At 36.9% G+C, this 22961-nt stretch overlaps 1 protein-coding gene across 4 annotated transcripts in view; it reads right to left on the bottom strand.

The window, feature by feature from the left end:
- Positions 1-745: 745 nt before the first annotated feature.
- The window catches only part of AP4E1 (adaptor related protein complex 4 subunit epsilon 1), a 97620-nt gene continuing 75404 nt past the window's right edge, over positions 746-22961 (bottom strand). For all 4 annotated transcript variants that reach the window (XM_054451044.2, XM_063652237.1, XM_054451046.2 and 1 more), the window contains exons 16-21: positions 22370-22493; positions 12873-13128; positions 8605-9162; positions 7209-7399; positions 5477-5634; positions 746-4156 (exon numbers count right to left, since the gene is read on the bottom strand). In XM_054451044.2, coding sequence (XP_054307019.1) covers positions 3996-4156; positions 5477-5634; positions 7209-7399; positions 8605-9162; positions 12873-13128; positions 22370-22493 — 1448 coding nt within the window. In that variant the 3' untranslated portion in view covers positions 746-3995. The remainder of the gene's footprint in view (positions 4157-5476; positions 5635-7208; positions 7400-8604; positions 9163-12872; positions 13129-22369; positions 22494-22961) is intronic.

The following is a 22961-nucleotide window of genomic DNA, read 5'->3' as shown; positions in this document are numbered from 1 at the left end:
TCTATACACACACAGAGAGTTCCTAAGCACAAAAAGGTCAGTCTCCCATTATGCATACATTAAACCAGTAACTATCATGCAATCATTAACCCTGGCCCATATGGCTACAGGCCACCCCTCCCTTCAACAGCTCCCTTCTTTTCAATTACTACAGTGAGTGTGGCGCATTTAAACTTCCTTTTTGACTTCAGTGCCCCAAAGATGGAGCTTCAAGTCTCAGGGTTTTTTTTTCTTCTTATACACTGTAGCCAACAAGAGACACAAATCGGTGGAATTTAAACTCCATTTCTGATCTAGCTTTGTGTTTTAGGATACATGAGGCAGAGATGGCCAGCACACTCAGATTCTTTGGTCACTAAGTTTCTAATCGATTTACTGTGTTTCTGGCATCTTCAGACATCTATAAAGGAAGGCATGACGGAAACAATGCTCTGCTTTAAATGCTCTGGTCAGCCTAAGGTGAAAGCAGGAGATAAGGACAGGCATCCTGAGAATCAATCCATGCTATAACTTGTCTGAAGCCCACAAAGTTCTCTCTGACGATCATACAGAAAGAGAAATAGCAATATCTTTACTTTTAACCAATGAGACAAGATTCTTTGGGGGCTGTAATGAAAAAATCATTCTTTTCATCCCATTCCAATTGCTCCTGCTCTTTTTAGCTGATGTCTACCAAATTATTGTTTAAATAATATTACTTATTATTCAGCTACTTAGTTAATAAAGAACATAGACCAAAAAACGGTACAGATCACTTTGTATTTATTACATTACTGAACTTTTTCAAATGACAGAATTCAACTCCAAAATAAAGTAATAAATGCCTATTAAATAATTATTCACTTGTACTTTTCTCTCCTAAAATTTTAACACAGCAAAACATCTTAAAGACGTGTGAATAGGTTCAGTGCACTCTCAGTGGCTCACAATCATGAGGCAAATACCACATTTATCCAAAAAAATATAAGATAGATCAATATTTTAAAATATTGCTGACATAAAAGGAAAAAATAAAATACTACACTTTTACCACAATTATTTTTGTAGATGACAGTAGAATATTGTTTAAAATAATGCTCCTCTACAGGACACATGCTGTGCTTGGTATACTTGGCACATTAGCAGTTGGTAACTGCTCAGCTTCCATCTGCAGTTTCTCTAGCAGGACCCTTACTCAGGCCCACTTTCAAACCCTGAGCTCTGATCTGCCTGCCTCCACAGGGACTATTCTGGTACTCTTTTTCCTCCGTCTACTCTTAAGGCTTTTCTGTCTTCCCTTATATTCCCCCAGATTCACACTTGCTGCCATCTCCATTTTCAGCAAAGATGCCTGGCACAAAACTCACAAAGCTGAGCATCTCCTCCATAGTTCTTACCCCAGATGTTGTCCCTTCACTGACTAAATTATGACTATTAGGTAAAGAGAATGAATCTACCCACAAAAATAATTTAGCCGGGCGCAGTGGCTCACGCCTGTAACCCCAGCACTTTGGGAGGCTGACGCGGGCAGATCACCTGAGGTCAGGAGTTCGAGACCAGCCTGACCAACATGGAGAAACCCTGTCTCTACTAAAAATACAAAAAAATTAGCCGGGTGTGGTGGTGCATGCCTGTAATCCCAGCTACTAGGGAGGCTGAGGCAGGAGAATCGCTTGAACCTGGGAGGCAGAGGTTGCAGTGAGCCGAGATTGCACCATTACATTACACTCTAGCCTGGGCAACAAGAGTGAAACTCCATCTCAAAAAAAAAAAAAAAACTCCCTACTTTATAGTCACATCTCCTGTAATGCAAAAATAAAGGTTGGTGGACACCTGATTTACAACTTAAAACATTCAATGAGTTTAGACAGAATATATACTGCTCTGAAGTTCCTTAAAATCTATTTTTCTATTATTGTTTTTAAAATCATAAAAATATAAAAACTGTAAACATTCTACTAAACATTTCAGTAGAAACCCTGTTACACTACTTTTTATTTAGTGGGTCAGAAAGAACAAAAGTGACAGCATGTTCCTTTGGGCAGACCCAAAATCATGCTCCCAGCCCTAAATCTACCATTACATGTCTCCCACCCATTAGACAGCTCTGTATGCCAAGCATGTCTCTCACGACAACTGCAGCTACCACTCATGAATACATCCTGTAACCAAGCAACAGATCTCCCTGGTAGTTGTCCATGTGCTCTCAGCACCTTACACCTATTGCTCCACACTCGACCTAGCCTCAGTAACTAGGCAAACATAGGGAAGTAAGGACACAAAAAATTGGAGCACCTCCTTTGTGACATGCTGCATTCCTTCGCAAAGTGAGAAGGCACTTCCTCTCTGTTAGAGTCACAGCAGAATTAGGTAAGGGGCGAGGGATGCTGCTGACAGAGGTAGGAATAAGAAGGGAGCTGATAAGGCTAGCTACCAGTGTCCACCGCACCCCTGGAGTCAGCACACTCATTTCATCATGACACTGCTGAGAGCCTGGGGATGAATCTGATCTATTCAAAAGGAGGAACCTATTATGCAAGAAATTCCAGTCACTTATTACTCTTGTAGCAAGGTTTCACTGTATGTTTTTAAAAGAATAAAATTAAGATGTTATATATTTTTTAATGAATAACTTAAAAATTAATTGAGAAAGAAAATACTGCTTTTGTTTTTAGGGAGGAAAACTCTTGACACAAATGACTAATGAAATCTATTAGCTCTGGGGAATCCCCTTAGCTTCTTTATCAGCCATGATTAATGAGATAACCTAAAATCAGAATTCCTGACCTGGGTGATTAACAGTACCAATTAACCAGAGTATTAACTGCAATGACTTAAAATTGTATTACCTGAATAGTCTCCATGGTGAAGTGTCAGAAAAGGTGAAATAATAAATATTTTCCACAGCACCGTAAGATTTTATAAAATACTATTTCAGTTAATGTACAACCTCAAGGTTTTGGTCCATCATTCATATATAGGCTTAACCTCTTTTACTGATAATAGTTCTGACAGAGGCCACACAGGCATAACTATAACATGAAAATGATATATTTTACTGAAGAACCTGTATGTTATACTTAGACAGTCTCTGCTTCAGCTATATCCATTAAGTACTAGTGGATTCAAAGGCCAGGAAAAGATAGCTTTGCCATTTATACTCTAATCACAAATTTTCATTTGCCAAAAGGACCTAAGTAGTAACCGACTAAAATATCTGTCATAACTAAAAAGTCATTTTTGTATCTGTTTGCTTTGTTACTGTGTGCTCTTATGGGTTTTGTTTCTATATGATATTTTGAAAATGGCTCTGAGTTTTCAAAATAAGAATAGAGTGATTTACTTTGAATTTTAAAATAAATCCAAGTGGAAAACAGACAAATTTTATAGCCAAATTATCTGAAATTATGTGTAACAGTTATCTATAATAAAAAATATATCACACATTGGATCCCCTCAATATCCAGTATGCTCATGGATCTCCTACAACTGTTAGTGTGTGCTATGCCAACTTAGTTCAACACTGATCTAAGCAAAACATAATCGAAAATATTGACTTGCCTACCAAAAACCATACACTACATTCCAAAGCCAAAATGAATTAAGTTTGAGATTATCAATTTCATGTCTCCCTTCCATTTAATGCAGAAAACTGGGACTTGGCTTTATTACAAATTAGCTAGCACTAGAGTAAACGTGCTATAAAATTATTTATAACAAAATAAATATTTTCAGTCCCTCTACACACTAAGTGATATATAAATCATTAGCAGTTTATAACATTAGCTTAGGTCACTTTTTGAGGGACCTAAACATACTGTACAATCCTGAGTTAAAGGTTAGGGATACAGTTTTGGGGATCTTTCTTGACCAGGAATCATAAAGAAAACATATAAACCACACTTGTAATAATCCCCATTTTCATTAGAAGTACCATGAGTTCTTTTTACTTTGGTAAATAAGTTTATCTATGTAAACCATTGATCTTGACGGAGTAAAATTTAGCAGGGCTTCTGCTAGGATCCCTCCATCACCTTTTGACACTGATACAGTAAATAGTCAGGAAGAGTAGAGCAGGAGGATCTGAACCACAGGGCTAATACATCTGCATGAACTCGGCAATGCAGTAAGCAGGGGATGGATGGGAGCAGCTGACAGGCCAATAGCCCTTCATTGCCTAAAACAAAACAAAAGTGAAAAATGATTTAATGCAAAAGGACTTAAACAGACATTTCTCCAAGAAGATACACAAATGGCTAATAAGCACATGAAAAGATACTCAATATCACTAATCACTAAGGAGACTGCAAATTGAAAACACAGTGAGATACTATACTTCGTACCCATTAAGATGGCTAATATTAAAGAAAAAAACAGACAATAACAAGTGATGATGAAGATATGGAGAAACTGAAACCCTGGTACATTGCTGGTGGGAATATAAAATGGTGTAGTTGCTGTGAAAATAATATGGTGGTTTCTCAAAGAATTAAATCTAGGCCAGGTGCAGTAGTTCACGCCTGTAATCCCAGCACTTTGGGAGGCTGAGGCGGGCAGATCACTTAAGCTCAGGAGTTCTAGACCTGCCTGGGCAATATGGTGAAACCCCATCTCTACTAAAAAATACAAAAAATTAGCTGAGCATGGTGCCACACACCTATAGTCCTAGCTACTCGGGAGGCTGAGGCACGAGAATAGCTTGAACATGGAAGGTGGAGGTTGCAGTGAGCTCAGATCGCACCACTGTACTCCAGCATGGGCAACAAAGTGAGCCTCTGTCTCAAAAAAAGAAAAATTAAACCTATAATTATCATATAATCCACCAATTCCACTTCTGGGTATATAACCAAATAAAGAACTGAAAGCAGGGACACAAACAGGTAGTCGTATAACCCTGTTCATAGCAGCATTACTCACGATAGCCAAAAAGTGGAAGTACCCCAAGTATCCATTTACAGACAAATGGATAAACAAAATGTATCACATTAAAATTCGGACACATTGTACAACATGGATCAACCTTGAAGATATCATGCTCAGTGAAATAAGCCAGATACGAAAGGACAAGTATTGTATGATTCCACTTATATAAGGTACTTAACATAGTCAAGTTCATAGAGACAAGAGGTAAAATGGTAGTTGCCAAGAGGTGGAGAGGAAGGGGAAAGGCAGAGTTAGTGTTTAATGGGTATAGTGTTCCAGTTGAGGAAGATAAAAAACTTCTGAAGATAGATGATGGTGATAGTTGCACAACAGTGTAAATATACTTAATGCCACTTAACTATATGTTTAAAAATTGTTAAAATGGTATATTTTATGTATGTATATTTTCCAATAAAAAATTATTTAATACAGTCTGAAAAACACATTCATCTGAAAGACAGTCACAATAGGAAATAAAGCTCTAAGAAATCTGATACTTGTATGAGTTGATTTGTGTTCCAATTATAAGAAAGCTCCTATAAACACAGAATAGCCTTTTTATAATTCTACGAACCTATAACCTCAATAATATGGAGTCTTAGTTTCTGTTGCAGAGTCTTTAGTGCAGAAGGAAGTGCAGCTTGAGATTCTGACATTTTTACATTTTGTTTCACATCATTTGCGAAGGATAACCAGAGTTTCCCAAAGTCTTCACTTGAGATTTTTAATGGTCTGAAAATAATTTTTAAAATTAGATATATGTCAAAAACAGTGAAATGATTCTAAACAAACAAATTTCAAATGCCTCATGAGAATAAAACAAAATCATTGTAAATCTGGGTCCCATAAGATTTATGTCTTTAAACCAAATATGCTAAAAATGGTTAGTATCATCCTCCAACCTGATGAAAATACTGAAAGCAGGTATATCATTAAATTTAAAATATCATTTCAATAAATCACTCAGTTATCTCTCTTTCTACTAGTCATTCCAGTAAGATTTTACCAAGTAATTTCATAAATCATTCAAATATAATACAGAATTTTTCTTTCATATTTACTTTGAATTTGGGGATAATGGGATTCTCTATCAAAGTTATGAAAAAGAACATGAATACAAAGATCTAGCACCTTAAGTAAATTAGACCAAAAGTAAGAATTTTAACAAACACATTTTTTAAATGGTTCAGGAGACCTCCACAATCACACAATGTAAGTTTTTTGAAGGCTGGATTTTATCCTATCAGCACCACAGGCATACAGTACTGTAATAGACTGACAGTTATGTTATTACTAAAAGACTTTAAAGAATGGGCAAAGCTGGGCATGGTAGCCCTCGTCCCTAATCCCAGCACTTTGGGAGGCCGAGGCAGACAGATCGCTTGAGCACAAGAGTTTGAGACTAGCCTGAGCAACATGGCAAAACCCTATCTCTACAAAAAACACAAAAATTAGCTGGCATGGTGACACAGCTAATTCCTGTAGTCCCAGCTACTCAGCAGCCTGAGGTGGGAGGATCAATTGAGCCTGGGAGGTCGAGGCTACAGTGAGCCATAGTGTGCCACTGCATTCCAGCCTCGGTGACACAGCAAGACCCTGTTTCAAAAAAAAAAAAAAAAAAAGAATGAACAAAAATGAGAGCATTGTATTGTAACAGAAGTGACATGTGGAGGTTAAAAAAATATATAGAGATATTCATTGGTATTCTGCATTCTGGGTTCAGGCAGCCTTCATATTTCTAATGTTCAAAAACAGTACAATACATTTATAAAACAAAATTAGAGCAGGTAAGATATTGTTTTCAATTATTTTGGTAACACTGCACAGTGCTTAGTATAATGGTAAAAACTGCATGTTTAATAAAAGTTTAATAACTATGTCGAGCAATTTTCTTACATTTCTCTAAAGCTTAACAAACAAATTTTATGAAATAATTGAATAAAATACAAATGAGAGAAACTTTTAAAAGCCATGCAGAATCTTCAGAGTTATTTAGTTTAAATAATACTTTTTCTCACAAGCTTTTCCAGGTCACCAACCAACTCCAACCTAAATCAGGTCTCTCATTATAATCCCTCATTGTACCACTTATTTTCTCTTCATAGCACAATTCATAATTACACATGTATTTATGTAATTGCTCCATGTCTCCTCCATAGACTAGAAATTCCTCTAAGGTAGGAACTGGGTGTAGTTTTTAACTGTTATACTCCCTGGCACCCAACATAGTGCCTCCATCCAGAGAAGAGGTCTAAAAAATAGTTGGTGAATTAACAACTTGAATTAACATTTCACAAAACATTTACCTAATGAAATCTAATAGTGATAAGTTTACAGAAAATTCCAGCTGAGCAGAATGAGTATCCATCATATGATAACTAATAAAACCAGTAAGATTTCCTTCTGTAAAAGGTTTTTCTATCTGCACACTATATTGAAAGCTTTTGGTGCTTTCTGCTTCCATTACAGGCAAACAGCATCCAGGTTGCTCAGTGACCTGCAAATAAAAGTAATAAAAGTGTTGAAGAAGGAAGGGATCAATACAGACTATTACATGACTACCAATTTTCTATTTAATTGAAGTGGCACAAATCATACTAATATGGGAAGTTAATAACAAACTACATTATGAAGACAACTGACAACTTCACTCGAGAAAAATTCACTAGAACAGATAATGACATAAAATTGTACACAGGTCAAAATTATGTTAACAAATGGCATTACAGTTAAAACTGTAAATGTCCTGGCTGGTCCTGGGTTTTTAAAGATAGGAGAGTTTTCAAATAATTTTTAAAAGAATTTAAATATAAATATAAATACAAATACAGGTGTCATCTATTCTCAGTCTCTACCCTCAAGCTCTGGTGGTAGAGTTAAAGCAACTGGGAAGGGTTTGGTCTGTTTTTTTAAGTTCCACAGGTGATTCTTTTTTTTTTTTTTTTTTTTTTTTGAGATGGAGTCTCACTCTGTCACCACCCAGGCTGGAGTGCAATGGTGCAATCTTGGCTCACTGCAACCTCCACCTCCCAGGTTCAAGCAATTCTCCTGCCTCAGCCTCCTGAGTAGCTGGGATTACAGGTGTGCACCACCATGCCCAGCTAATTTTTGTATTTTTAGTAGAGACAGGGCTTCACCATGTTGGTCAGGCTGGTCTCAAACTCCTGACTTCGTGATCCACCCACCTCAGCCTCCCAAAGTGCTGGGATTACAGGCATAAGCCACCGCGCCCGGCTCCACAGGTGATTCTGAAGCACATCTAGTATCAGGAATTTTTGCTCTGGTCAGTAGCCCAGACAATATCCCACTCAAAACATTCTAGGTCATAGAAGAAACTGGGCCAGTTTTGTGGAAGATAAATATACTGGTCAAATCTCATTATAACTCCACCAAGGACATCCATACAATAATGCAATTAAACATACTTCCAGCAATCACAATGGCAATCTGTCAGAGCTAGGGAAGAAAGAGAACTGATGTCTGAGCACTCGGTATATAAAAATAAATTGGTGAGAGAAAGAAGTAAACAGTATACATATTTATTCTTCAATATCCTTACTCCTTAATCTTCCACTTTGCTAAATAATTTGAGAATTTCGTTTTAGTGTTTATGACAAAAGTGAAGGAGACATTTAAAGAGCAAAGGAAAAGAGAACACAAAATACACACTGAAAATACAACAATAATACCTTTAAATTTTACCTTGAAATTTTCTGCAGGAAAAATTTCTAAGTCAGCACTTTTCAATTCCAAACCACTCTTATTAGTGACTGACCAGACCATCAATAAACAATCATCTTTCCAAATTTTATAAGAAGACACTGATATAGTTTCATTATTACAGACTTCCACAGCATTTGAGTGTATGTATTCAGTAGTTTCTTCCAAAAACGATGAAGCTAAAGAGCTTTCCTTGGCAACTGAGGCTGCAGTAGACTGAGGAGGGTGAAAAATTTCCATGTTGTTATTAGCAAACAATGAAGGTGTAGACAGACTACAATATGAGAATTTCTCAACCAAGGGCAGTTCTGTGAGTGACTTAGAATCCAAAAGTTCCGAATTGAGAGAAAATTTCTTTAATTCTTTGCCTCCTCTATCGTGCAAAGTATTCAAATAATAATCGTCTTCATATGCCACATTTGACAAAGAACTAAATGAAGAACAGGTCATATTATGAGTACTGGTTGTTTCGCCACTTTTAGCTTCTTTGACTTTTGATTTCCTTCTGAACTTGTGAGAGACAGTATCTGCTTTTCCCAGCTGCAAAAATAAAACATAATAATATAAAAAGAAATCATTCTACTAGTCATGAGTTTTAAGCATTCATCTATAATTTCAAGTCGGCAATACAACAATTTGCTAAGGTTCTATATATAAAGAATAAATTAGCAAAGAATCAGAGATAAATAAAATGTTAAGCCCTAAAATCCTGACAGCTATATAACTTTGAACTATTAGCTAAATCTTATTTCTCATAAAAAACACATGGAATCAGAAAAAGAAATAAGGTCAAAAAGTCAGTCATGAACCAAAAAACTTGTTAGATTTCAGAATACTAGAGTATAGAACTGAACAAATTAAAAAACAGTAAGAAACTTAGCCATTTTTTGAGTTGCCATAGTTGTTCTGTATAAGCCTAAGTTACTCTTGAATGCAGGGATGACCCAACCTCTGTTTTAGTCATCTATAATAATCATGATTTCATGGCCTATAAGTTAGTAAGCAGAAAGAAAAACCAGTTTTACCTCAAGAATTAACTGGCAGTAGCTGACTGGAACACTCAGCAGGAAAGAATTCAATAACTGACTAGTGATGTTTGCTACACATTCAGGAGATAGAATGGCAAACTTGACATCGTTGGTCTAAACTTTCTGAAGAATGGTCTGTGAATCTATGTAAGAGGAGTGATGGTTCAAGTGTTCCCTTGCCTCGCAAAGTTCTATTTAGAATCAGTGCAGTAGACTGGCACTACTCTCCACCTCCACCCCCCACGGCGGGGGCTTTGACACTACACCGCATCCTTTACATGATTCTAGTTGACCAGAATTCTAGTTCCCTTTTCATATCTTCTCTGTCACTCTCCTCAAGCCCCAACACCTTCTTCCAACTCTGAACAGATGATTTTTGTCTCTTACCTCCAAATTCAGAAGTCACCAAATAAGAACATTTTATTAACACAAAAACAAGGGGGCACAAAAACTACTGTAGTTATTTTCGATAGTTACTAATAACTATCAAATAGTAGTTATTTTCTGTAGTAATGGGACTCAAGGTAGATGTGTATTAGAGGTCAGGCATGGTGGCTCACATCTGTAATCCCAGCACTTTGGGAGGCTGAAGCAGGCGGATCACTTGAGGCCAGTAGTTCGAGACCAGCTTGGCCAACATGGTGAAACCCCGTTTCTACTGAAAAAAAAAAAAAAAAAAATTAGCCAGGTGTGGTAGCGCATGCCTGTAATCCCAGCTACTCGGGAGACTGAGGTGGGAGAATTGCTTGAACTTGGGAGGCAGAGGTTGCAGTGAGCTGAGATCATGACACTGCACTCCAGCCTGGGTAACAGAGCAAGATTCTGTCTCAAAAAAAAAAAAAAAAAAAAGATGCATATTAGACTGCTTGTTACTGTCCCCCAGGTCACTGATGCTCTCTGTTCCCTTTTTCTTTTTTTTTGGTCTTTTCTGCTCTTTTTTTTTGGTCTATGTTTCATTTTGGATAGTTTCTATTACTTTGTCTTCAAGTTTAATGATCTTTTCTTCTGCACTGTCAGTCTGCTATTATTCAGAAGCTATACACGCCAGAAGACACTGTAGTGACATCTTTGTTAAAATGCTTGAAGAAAAGAAACAGTTTAGCACTGCATACTCAGAAAAAAATGTCTTAAAAATGAAGGTGAGGCTGGGCATGGCGGCTCACACCTGTAATCCCAGCACTGTGAGAGGCCAAGGGTGGCGAATCACTTGAAGTAGGGAGTTTGAGACCAGCCTGGCCAACAGGGTGAAACCCCATCTCTACTAAAAATACAAAAATTAGCTGGGCGTGGCGGCACATGCCTGTAATCCCAGCTACTGGGGAGGCTGAGACAGGCAAATTGAGGCAGAGGTTGCAGTGAGCCAATATCATGCCACTGCGCTCCAGCCTGGGTAACAGAGTAAGACTCTGTCTCAAAAGAAAAAAAAAAAAAGAAGGTGAAATAAGAAGCCAAGGGTGAAAAAAATAATAAACCTTGGCCTTTCTAAAGTGATATAAAAAATTCATTCAAAATGGATCACAGACCTAAAAATAAAAGCTAGTTAAAATGAAATACATCAATAGAGCCTTGATGTATGTAACTGAGAATGCTAAGAAACTGAGAACGCTAAACGTAAGAAAAATCAGTAGAGAACAGGATTCCTGAAGAAAAACAGCCATCCAAAATGAGGCATGACACAGAAGGAGCACATTCAGTTAGTCCCAATCCTGTCTGCTTTGCCCCAGTATCAGAGGAAGGGTCAGGGCTGAGAAGTGAGAGGATACATGCTAATTTTATGTCATTGTTAACTGTTCCTCCTTCTTTATGCATCTAAGTTACAACACAATTCCTGACGGAATTCAGGGTCTCATAAAACAGAGAAATACACTCCTTTTTCTACTCTTCAGTGATAGCTGGGTGAGAATGAGGGGGAATTATAAGGGGTAAGCCTAAAAGGATTTAGCATCATTAATAGAAAAAACATCTTAATAACATTTCCAATTTCAAACTCACCATAAAAAATCTAATATCACCCTGAATGTCCTCCTGAGGAAAAAATCTAACTGAAAGCTATGCACTTGTTAAATAGGCAGGAATACTTCTATACCAGCAATGAGGTTCACAAACCAGGGCTCCATGAGCCTGGGTGTAATCTGACTTTGGTGTGCTCTTACCAGAGCATTCCACTGGTACCCACCCTCTCATCACAGCCTGCCAGAACAACTCAAAAGCCCAAGATCAGTCACTTTACTGCTGATCTGCAAATGTCAACTCGGAAAATATTAAGATACATTAATTATTAATATTTTTAGGCTGAATCTGTTTTTTCTTAAGAGAGAATATCAAGTCTGACAGAAATAGGATCTAGACTGGTGAGTCTAGAAAAGAAAGAGACAAAGATAAAGAGTATATAGTATGGCATACCATCTGTCCTGGTACTGACAGGAATGAAGGGGAAATTTCACCATGGGAGGAGGAGGATGAAAGACCTGGGATGTCACTCTAATCAAAATTTTGTACAAGGTGGGTTCATTAGCCACCAAAAGGAGGATACATTACATGGTATTCTCAGATGCTCAAAAACAGCACCTGTCCTTCACTCCAACTTGTCATTCTTTTACTAAGAAAATAATTTCTCAGTATAAAAAGTTTAAAAATCATAATCTTAATATTTGAATATAATGATCATTTTTGTATAATTCCTTTCAGCCTTAGGTATAAACAAGGTATAAATAAAACTTTATACTCTGTACTTTTTGTTTAATATATCATTTAAGTATTTTTTCATTTTACAAAGCAATATTATTGATCATTCTTAGAGCTGAATAATGTTCTGGGAGAATACAATTTATGTAATACAATTTTGAGGAGTACTTTTTACAAAGATATATCAATACTGTTGAACGATTATTATTCACCCCCCTTCCCTTTGAGAACTGCCCCGTCCACCTACAGGGGTGAGAGTGGCTGTGGTCATACCTGTAACCTTATTTGGGGCCTGACCCTTGTCCACTGACTGGGCTACAGAGACAACTCAAGTTGAGCCAACTGCATTTTCTCTTTCAGGAATATAAAAAGGTGTGTCATTAGTGGTTCTGGAGCTGGGAAATGATGGTGAGTAAGAACTGGGGAAGCCACTTTTCACTATACATATAGATGACAGCCAGGAGCTTTTATAGAGCCAGTTTTTTTTTGTACAAACAGATGACAAAGATTCTTACACGAATAGAACCGATTACTTACCAGGTTGATCGTACTTTCTGATCCTAGACCAACAAATAATGATGATGCCAGCAGCTGCTTTTCTTTCTCCTCTTTAGATTGGGTAAGAACTTGAGATTGATCCTTTTTAGTTACAGCTTGATCTACATTCTCCATTATACTCTCTTGAGGAATAGGCAGAGCTCCACTTTCATCACCAGTTTTGCTTTCCTTCTTGGGAAGATAGCCTTCTTTCCCCCACAATTTCTTTATACCTTCCAGCTTCAAGCTATTTGTCCTAAGGAGGTTGATAATAAAATCAAGTCAACTTAAATAACTGCTAATAGTTACTTTCTTGAGGCATTCTTTCAAAACATATCAATGCCCATGGCCTTTTAAAAACAACTGTCACATTATATTCTATATACCAGAAGTAAAACCTTGATCTCTAGATTTTATTTTAGTTATAGCCAACATCCCTCCACCCTCCAGTCAAAGGATTTGATTTAAGGCTGCAGAACTCCAGACTTAGTTAAAAATTTCAGAGCATTTAATTTTCACTTAATTGCTTAAGTTATACAAAAATAGAACTACTGTAAATCAGTTTCTTTCCTCCATTGACTTTTCAAAAATACCTTTAATTCTGATGGGTTAAAGATGAGAAATGATTGAAATTTCTTAGCAATATGAAGGAATTAAACCTATATAAATTCATTAAGTAAAATCCTATTAAAAGCAAAAACATCATTCAAATGTACTCCTATGTATAAATTTACATTTTATTTTTTCTTTAGTTTTACAACCCAGGAAACATAAATTCAAGTTGCCCTGAATACACGCTCCCCATAAATTTACTTTTAATCCAAAAGATTTTTCTCACTATGCACATAGCGACAGTTTCAACTATTATTAAGTGTACTTTTATCAAAATGCAATGAAGTTTTATCTAAAAAAGAAAAAAGTAAGATTTTGGGAAAAAGCCTGAGGCTGACGAATTTTTACACCTGAGTTGAAAAAGAATTAAAATATTGTTTAGGAGCCAGGTGTCCTACCCAAAAAGCCTAAACAAGGCATCTAGGCAGTAAGTCCAGGGCCAAATTTAGAATCCTAATGTTGTCACAAAAGTTGCAGTTATGAATCTGGAGTGACTAATAAGTGCGGACTAAAATAGCCAAGGATCATCTCTATTATTCTCATATAAGAGCTATGTGTCCATTAATTAGTTTGATTGTGGTAATCACTTCACAATGTATATCAAAACATCACATAGCACGCCTTAAATACATACCAATGACCCTTGAAAAATGGAGAGGGTTGGGGCACTGACTCCTTGTGTTGTCAAAAATCCACATGTAACTTTTGACTCCTCCAAAACTTTACTACTAACAGCCTACTGTTGACTGGAAGCCTTACTAATAACATAAACAGTCAATTAATACATACACTAGTATCTATATATATTTTTATGTATTCCTGACAATCTGATTGTTTCTTAATTTTTTGATATTCCTAGGGTACATGGTTTGTTGGGAAGTTTTTTCAAATTGTCTCAAGTCTGAAAAACTTTTTCCAATATATTTATTGAAGAAATCTGTGTATTAAGTGGACCTGCACAGTTTAACCCATATTGTTCAAGGGTCAACTATACAATGTTTATTTGGCAATTATATCTCAATAACACCGGAGTTAAAAAAAAAAAAAAAAAAAAAGAACTATGTGTCCTTGGCACTTGACTCATTTAAGCATCTCTGTCATGGTCCAAAATGGCATTTAAAAAAAATCATTTCTACTACAAGATGAGTTGATCATGAAATGAACAAAAAGGAAGACTCAGAAATATTTCTACTAATTATTATTAATATTGAAATTGTTGGAATCATGATCAATGTGATTTTGAGCCCAAAACAAAACAAAAACAGGTAATTACACTTCATACTGAGTGAAGAATTAATGCTACTAAGAAGTAAGTAGCTAAAGGAAAATTTGAATGTTAATAAAAAATGCCCTAAAGGGAATTGGTTCATTCCTTCTCAGTGATTTTTACTGCTGAGTATCCCTTTACAAATATCTTCACTTCCCCCTTTCTTCCTCCAGGTTCTGAAAGAGTTTTCTAAAGAAAAAAAAAGTTATAATAAACCTCTTAGACAAAAATTGGTTGTACTTGCCATAAGCAGATCCCAAGTGGTCATGGGAACCACTAAAATAACCCCTACCATTTCTAGAATAGAATTCTCAAAAGAAGCACCTCTAGGGAATTCATGAATACCCACAATAGTATTATAGTATCTGTACAGTCCCTTTAACCAAAATATTACCTTTATTTAAAAAAAAAGAGAGAACAAGTCCCTAAATTTTACTAATCAATGATTTAAATAGTAGTTTAACAACAACAACAAAAGGCCGATGTGGAGGACAATGGGCTGCTCCATCCGGATCCCTCTTCAATGAAGGACTGTTGACCAGCTGTTGGGAATGCTGTCATCTCTCAGCCCCTTCAGGGATTGCCTGAGCTGCAGAGGGCTACTTCACGCAAGATCACGCCCCTTCCAAGGCAGCCTACATCCAGTGATGGATGAATGGAAGTATAAAGTCCTTGCCATCCATCTCGGTCCAACTCAGCACAACTCTGAAGGGTCATTCCAGCTCCAGAGCTCCCCATGGGGTCAGCAGAGGTTGTCACTGGCAATGCATTGCATCTTAACTTCTGCCCAAACCTGCTTCTTTTTCCTTCCTTCTATAGATGTTGATTCCAATGACACTCCTAATTATTCTGCATACTAAATGCCATCACAGAATGTGCTTCCCAGGGAACTCAATCCACAACTGGCAAAAAGGGGCAGGAGATACAAAAGGAGCCTAAAAGGAGCCTCAAACTATTTTAAAGATTTTTCTTATTTTCTTATTTACTTCATCTGCATACATACTTATGATCGACACAAATATTCTGTTACGCATACATACAGACCATCTAAAAAGTGGGAAAATATGGCCAGGTGCAGTAGCTCACACCTGTAACGCCAGCACTGATGCTGAGGCAGGCGGATCACTTGAGCCCAGGAGTTCAAAACCAGCCTGGCCAACTTAGCAAAACCCCGCCTCTACTAAAAACATAAAAATTAGCAGGGCATGGTGGCAGGCATCTGTAATCCCGGCTTTGAATGTGTACTCCACATTCAAAGTCTGAGGCATGAGAACCCGGGAGAAACCACTAGAACCCAGGAAGCAGAGGATGCAGTGAGCCAAGATCATGTCACTGCTCTCCAGTCTGGGTGACAGAACAAGACTTGTCTCAAATAATAATAATAATAATAATAATAATAATAGTAAATTAAATAAATAATAAAAATGGGAAAATACATAAGAAAGCAACATAAGCCCATTTCATATAAAAAATATGCTTCTTAATTACATGAAACATTAGAAAAAGAATATTTTTAAATATGAGTCATCTTTGCCCGGATTTTGACAATACCATTATATAATACATGGTTTTCTATGGTGTGCCCTTGTATTGTTTTTATTCAGACCATTCAAACATAGATGTAAATTCCGACCAAGTAACTAACCTTCAAAAGACTAGGGATGTACCTTAACTCAGCTCTAGGAATTCCCATTTGAGATAGGGTGCTGCCAGGTAAGAAATTATAAATTAGATTTGCTACTACTTTATTCTCAGGTTGCCAGGGACTGTAAAAGAGCAACTTTCTTCCCTCTAAGATGATTCACCTTGCCAATTACTATGTTCCTCTTCTGAAATAATGTGTGAGCTGAGGTCCTCTTTGGAAATAAATTTTAAATTCATCCCTTATCTTCCATTTCACAATAATGCAGCATATATTATATAATTCCTTAGCAGTTTTGCCAAATGTCATTTCTCTGAGGGTAGTAGATGTATATGTACAGCACTTACAAGGCCCTGTCACAGCCCCCAGATCCTAGTTCAGTACTATAGTAGCAGATGCTGTCACCTGTTGTGCAGGTAAAAGTGTGTAAGTTCCTCCCTGGGTTTGAAGGGTTCCTGTCTCTTTCCCTTGTCCCTTTGGTCCCTGTTTGGGACACTTAATTGCTGTCACCTCCATCATCAAATGCCCACAAACAATATCTGCTCCCACGCTTGGAGTACCAAAATTAAACATCTGGGAAAGAAAATAAGGAGGTTAACAGAGCAGAAAAAAAAAAAAAGATAAGAAAAAGAATTTGAACTCATGCCATTTCATTCAACATATTCTACATTCCTCATGATCTATTATTAGTATCTTTCTTCTGATAAATACTTGTAACCATTTCATTGAACAACTGACAAATGTAAGGATGAACATAAAATAAGATGACTGATTTCTTAATAAACACAGAAGAACTCAAAATTCAAATGTCATCCTTTAAAGTTGTCACTTTTGAGATTTTATCACATTTATTCCAACAATGCGGTCATTACTTAAAACATTTTTAACTCTATTAGATGCAGCTTCTTCCCAAACAAGAAAGCCATTTCCTTACTTTATTGTCGCATCAGAATATTGACCAAAATTATACAGATTGATCGCGAATATTATCTGGTAAACTCACCTCTTGGGTAATGAAGACAATGATGGTAATGACAATCATTATTAATAACAGCAACTACCATTTATCAATCACTTACTATGAACTGGGCTGTACTATGTACTTACAAATGTCATCTCATTTTATTCACTTAATTATATTTCTAAAGGTAACTAATTATGTTTCCAAAATCAAAGTATACCTAACAAGGATGAAATTTGGCTCCAAATAAGACATTTTAACAAATGCTCACCAATTTTCAAGGTGGCTGGAAAGAAACTCTGAAAGCATTTTGAGCAAAGTATACAGCTTCCATAGGTGACTACGGATGGTCCCTGACTTACAAAAGTTCAATTTAATGATTTTTTGGCTTTCCAATGGTGTGAAAGCAATAGAGTTTCGTAGAAACCATACTTCAGATTTTGAACTTTTATCTTTTCCCAGGCTAGCAATATGTGATAGGATATTCTCTTGCAATGCAGAGATAATAATGAGCTAATAAAATAATAAATAGGCTGGGCACAGTGGCTCATGCTTGTAATCCCAGCACTTTGGGAGGCCGAGGTGGGTGGATCACTTGAGGCCAGTAGTTTGAGACCAGCCTGGCCAACATGGTGAAACTCATCTCTACTAAAAATGCAAAAAATTAGCCAGGTGTGGTGGTGGGAGCCTGTAATCCCAGCTACTCGGGAGGCTGAGGCGGAAGAATTGCCTGAGCCCAGAAGGCGGAGGTTGCAGTGAGCCAAGATCGTGCCACTGCACTCCAGCCTAGGCAGTAAGAGTGAAACTGCGTCTCAAAAAAAAATAATAAAAAAATAAAATAATAAACAATAATGGGCCAATGATCAGCAGAACTGAGTTCTAGACATAGATCTGGTGTTTGGTAGATCACTTCTGACTTACGATATTTTCAATTTATAATGGGTTTATCAGAATGTAACCCCATCATAAATTGAGGGGCATCTGTATATGCCTTCACTGGGTGACCAACTATATGGCTTCCTCAGGTGAAATCAATCACCTTATTTTATGTTCACCTCTATATCTATCAATGTTCCAGTTAGACGGTTACAAGATATATTTATCAGAAGAATGAGGAATGTAGAATGATATGTTAAACATCAACCTAGATGTATAAATTCTAATATGCTTCTAAATATATATATATAATATGTAGCAATAACACATATTATTACTACGTATAAAGCTTGTACACATTTTATGCTGTCTTGGAAGGTAGGTAAGCCCTTAAAGAACATACTGTACAATATAAATACCTTAAGAGCAATAAATAGAAACCACTGAAACAACAGCCCATACAATTTAGCTTTTAAAAACCTTTCTAAACCATTATATTAAAACATATTGTCACAAGTGTGTCTCTCCCTTTGAAAATTATGTGAAAACCTAGTTGGAAGTAAAGCACTCCTCAGCAAATGTAAAAGAACAGAAATTATAACAAACTGTCTCTCAGATCACAGTGCAATCAAACTAGAACTCAGGATTAAGAAATTCACTCAAAACCGCTCAACTACATGGAAACTGAACAACCTGCTCCTGAATGACTACTGGGTACATAACGAAATGAAGGCAGAAATAAAGAAGTTCTTTGAAACCAATGAGAACAAAGACACAACATACCAGAATCTCTGGGACACATTTAAAGCAGTGTGTAGAGGGAAATTTATAGCACTAAATGCCCACAAGAGAAAGCAGGAAAGATCTAAAATTGACACCCTAACATCACAATTAAAAGAACTAGAGAAGCAAGAGCAAACACATTCAAAAGCTAGCAGAAGGCAAGAAATAACTAAGATCAGAGCAGAACTGAAGGAGATAGAGACACAAAAAACCCTTCAAAAAATCAGTGAATCCAGGAGCTGGTTTTTTGAAAAGATCAACAAAATTGATAACCGCTAGCAAGACTAATAAAGAAAAAAAGAGAAGAATCAAATAGATGCAATAAAAAATGATAAAGGGGATATCACCACCAATCCCACAGAAATACAGACTACCATCAGAGAATACTATAAACACCTCTACGCAAATAAACTAGAAAATCTAGAAGAAATGGATAAATTACTGGACACATACAGCCTCCCAAGACTAAACCAGGAAAAAGTCGAATCCCTGAATAGACCAATAACAAGTTCTGAAATTGAGGCAGTAATTAATATCCTATCAACCAAAAAAAGTCCAGGACCAGACGGATTCACAGCTGAATTCTACCAGAGGTACAAGGAGGAGCTAGTACCATTCCTTCTGAAACTATTCCAATCAATAGAAAAAGAAGGAACCCTCCCTAACTCATTTTATGAGGCCAGCATCATCCTGATACCAAAGCCTGGCAGAGACACAACAAAAAAAGAGAATTTTAGACCAATATCCCTGATGAACATCAATGCAAAAATCCTCAATAAAATACTGGCAAACCAAATCCAGCAGCACATCAAAAAGATTATCCACCATGATCAAGTGGGCTTCATCCCTGGGATGCAAGGCTGGTTCAACATATGAAAATCAATAAACGTAATCCAGCATATAAACAGAACCAAAGACAAAAACCACATGATTATCTCAATAGATGCAGAAAAGGCCTTTGACAAAATTCAACAGCGCTTCATGCTAAAAACTCTCAATAAATTAGGTATTGATAGGATGTATCTCAAAATCGTAAGAGCTATTTATGACAAACCCACAGCCAATATCATACTGAATGGGCAAACACTGGAAGCATTCCCTTTGAAAACGGACACAAGACAGGGATGCCCTCTCTCACCACTCCTATTCAACATAGTGTTGGAAGTTCTGGCCAGGGCAATTAGGCAGGAGAAAGAAATAAAGTGTATTCAATCAGGAAAAGAGGAAGTCAAATTGTCCCTGTTTGCAAATGACATGATTGTATATCTAGAAAACCCCATTGTCTCAGCCCAAAATCTCCTTAAGCTGATAAGCAACTTCAGCAAAGTCTCAGGATAAAAAATCAATGTGCAAAAATCACAAGCATTCTTATACACCAATAACAGACAAACAGAGAGCCAAATCATGAGTGAACTCCCATTCACAATTGCTTCAAAGAGAATAAAATACCTAGGAATCCAACTTACAAGGAATGTGAAGGACCTCTTCAAGCAGAACTACAAACCACTGCTCAAAGAAATAAAAGAGGATACAAACAAATGGAAGAACATTCCATGCTCATGGGTAGGAAGAATCAATATCGTGAAAATGGCCATATTGCCCAAGGTAATTTACAGATTCAATGCCATCCCATCAAGCTACCAATGACTTTCTTCATGGAATTGGAAAAAACTACTTTAAAGTTCATATGGAACCAAAAAGGAGCCCACATTGCCAAGTCAATCCTAAGCCAAAAGAACAAAGCTGGAGGCACCACCCTACCTGACTTCAAACTACACTACAAGACTACAGTAACAAAAACAGCATGGTACTGATACCAAAACAGAGATATAGACCAATGGAACAGAACAGAGCCCTCAGAAATAATACCACACATCTACAACCATCTGATCTTTGACAAACCTGACAAAAACAAGAAATGGGGAAAGGATTCCCTATTTAATAAATGGTGCTGGGAAAACTGGCTAGCCATATCCAGAAAGCTGAAACTGGATCCCTTCCTTACACCTTATGCAAAAATTAATTCAAGATGGATTAAAGACTTAAATGTTAGACCTAAAACCATAAAAACCCAAGAAGAAAACCTAGGCAACACCATTCAGGACGCAGGCATGGGCAAAGACTTCATGTCTAAAACACCAAAAGCAATGGCAACAAAAGCCAAAATTGACAAATGGGATCTAATTAAACTAAAGAGCTTCTGCACAGCAAAAGAAACTACCATCAGAGTGAACAGGCAACCTACAGAATGGGAAAAAATTTTTGCAATCTACTCATCTGACAAAGGGCTAATATCCAGAATCTACAAAGAACTCAAACAAATTTACAAGAAAAAAACAAACAACCCATCAAAAAGTGGGTGAAGGATATGAACAGACACTTCTCAAAAGAAGACATTTATACAGCCAAAACACACATGAAAAAATGCTCATCATCACTGGCTATCAGAGGAATGCAAATCAAAACCACAAAGAGATACCATCTCACACCAGTTAGAATGGTGATCATTAAAAAGTCAGGAAACAACAGGTGCTGGAGAGGATGTGGAGAAATAGGAACACTTTTACACTGTTGGTGGGACTGTAAACTAGTTCAACCATTGTGGAACATAGTGTGGCGATTTCTCAGGGATCTAGAACTAGAAATACCATTTGACCCAGCCATCCCATTACTGGGTATATACCCAAAGGAATATAAATCATGCTGCTATAAAGACACATGCACATGTATGTTTACTGCGGCACTATTCACAATGGCAAAGACTTGGAACCAACCCAAATGTCCATCAATGATAGACTGGATTAAGAAAATGTGGCACATATACACCATGGAATACTATGCAGCCATAAAAAAGGATGAGTTCATGTCCTTTGTAGGGACATGGATGAAGCTGGAAACCATCATTCTCAGCAAACTATCACAAGGACAAAAAACCAAACACTGCATGTTCTCACTCATAGGTGGGAATTGAACAATGAGAACACTTGGACACAGGAAGGGGAACACCACACACCAGGGCCTGTTGTGGGGTGGGGGGAGGGGGAAGGGATAGTATTAGGAGATATACCTAATGTAAATGACGAGTTAATGGGTGCAGCACACCAACATGGCACACATGTATACATATGTAACAAACCTGCACGTTGTGAACGTGTACCCTAGAACTTAAAGTATAATTAAAAAAAAAAGAAAAGAAAATTATGTGAAAACCACTGAAACAATAGACCTCTTGAAAGTTATCCTAAAATAAGCAAATAATGACCATGATGACATGAGGCAGAAGCAGAAGGCAAATGGAATGCTAAAAGACATTCAAGCACTCCCATAACCTCCATTTTAATAAGAAATGAACTTACTCTTTCAGTCCTGTCTCAGTACTATTCCCAGATATATCTGAACCAAGAGAAATGCCAGCAGGAGACTGTCGTCCAGTGAAGCCAGATGAAGAAAAGGAGAGTCCATATGGTTCAAAATTGAGAACTAGAATTTTAAAATAATAACAGAGGTTCATATTTAAAACAAAGCAAAAACTGTCAAAGTTACCATTCACTAACAAAGTAATTCAAGCCCGGAATCTAATAGCCATTTTTAAACTCTAAAGGACTTTGAGGATGATCTAATCAAATACTTACAGTAATAAATCAACTACCATTTGGTAAATGTCTGCTGTAAGTCTTCATATTACTAGGTGATTAAAGACAAACTATCCTTTATTTTTACCTTTTTACCTCCCTTGGAAGCTAAAAAAAAAACTCAATTAGGAAAGATAACTGATAAACCAAGTCTACTGAAAAGTTGCTGCTCCCACGCAAAAATGTTTAATGAGTTATAATGAAGAGGTGACCATGTTTTGCTGAACAAACTGCTCCTGGGTACATTCTTGTACCAAATGGATTGATGGAGTCCTCAATGTGAAATCTCCCTAAGGTTAACACAGGTTCTGATTCC

Source organism: Pongo pygmaeus, chromosome 16 (assembly GCF_028885625.2).
Source record: "Pongo pygmaeus isolate AG05252 chromosome 16, NHGRI_mPonPyg2-v2.0_pri, whole genome shotgun sequence".
In the NCBI taxonomy this organism is placed as follows: Eukaryota; Metazoa; Chordata; class Mammalia; order Primates; family Hominidae; genus Pongo; species Pongo pygmaeus.
This window is presented reverse-complemented; position numbering and strand designations above follow the sequence as displayed.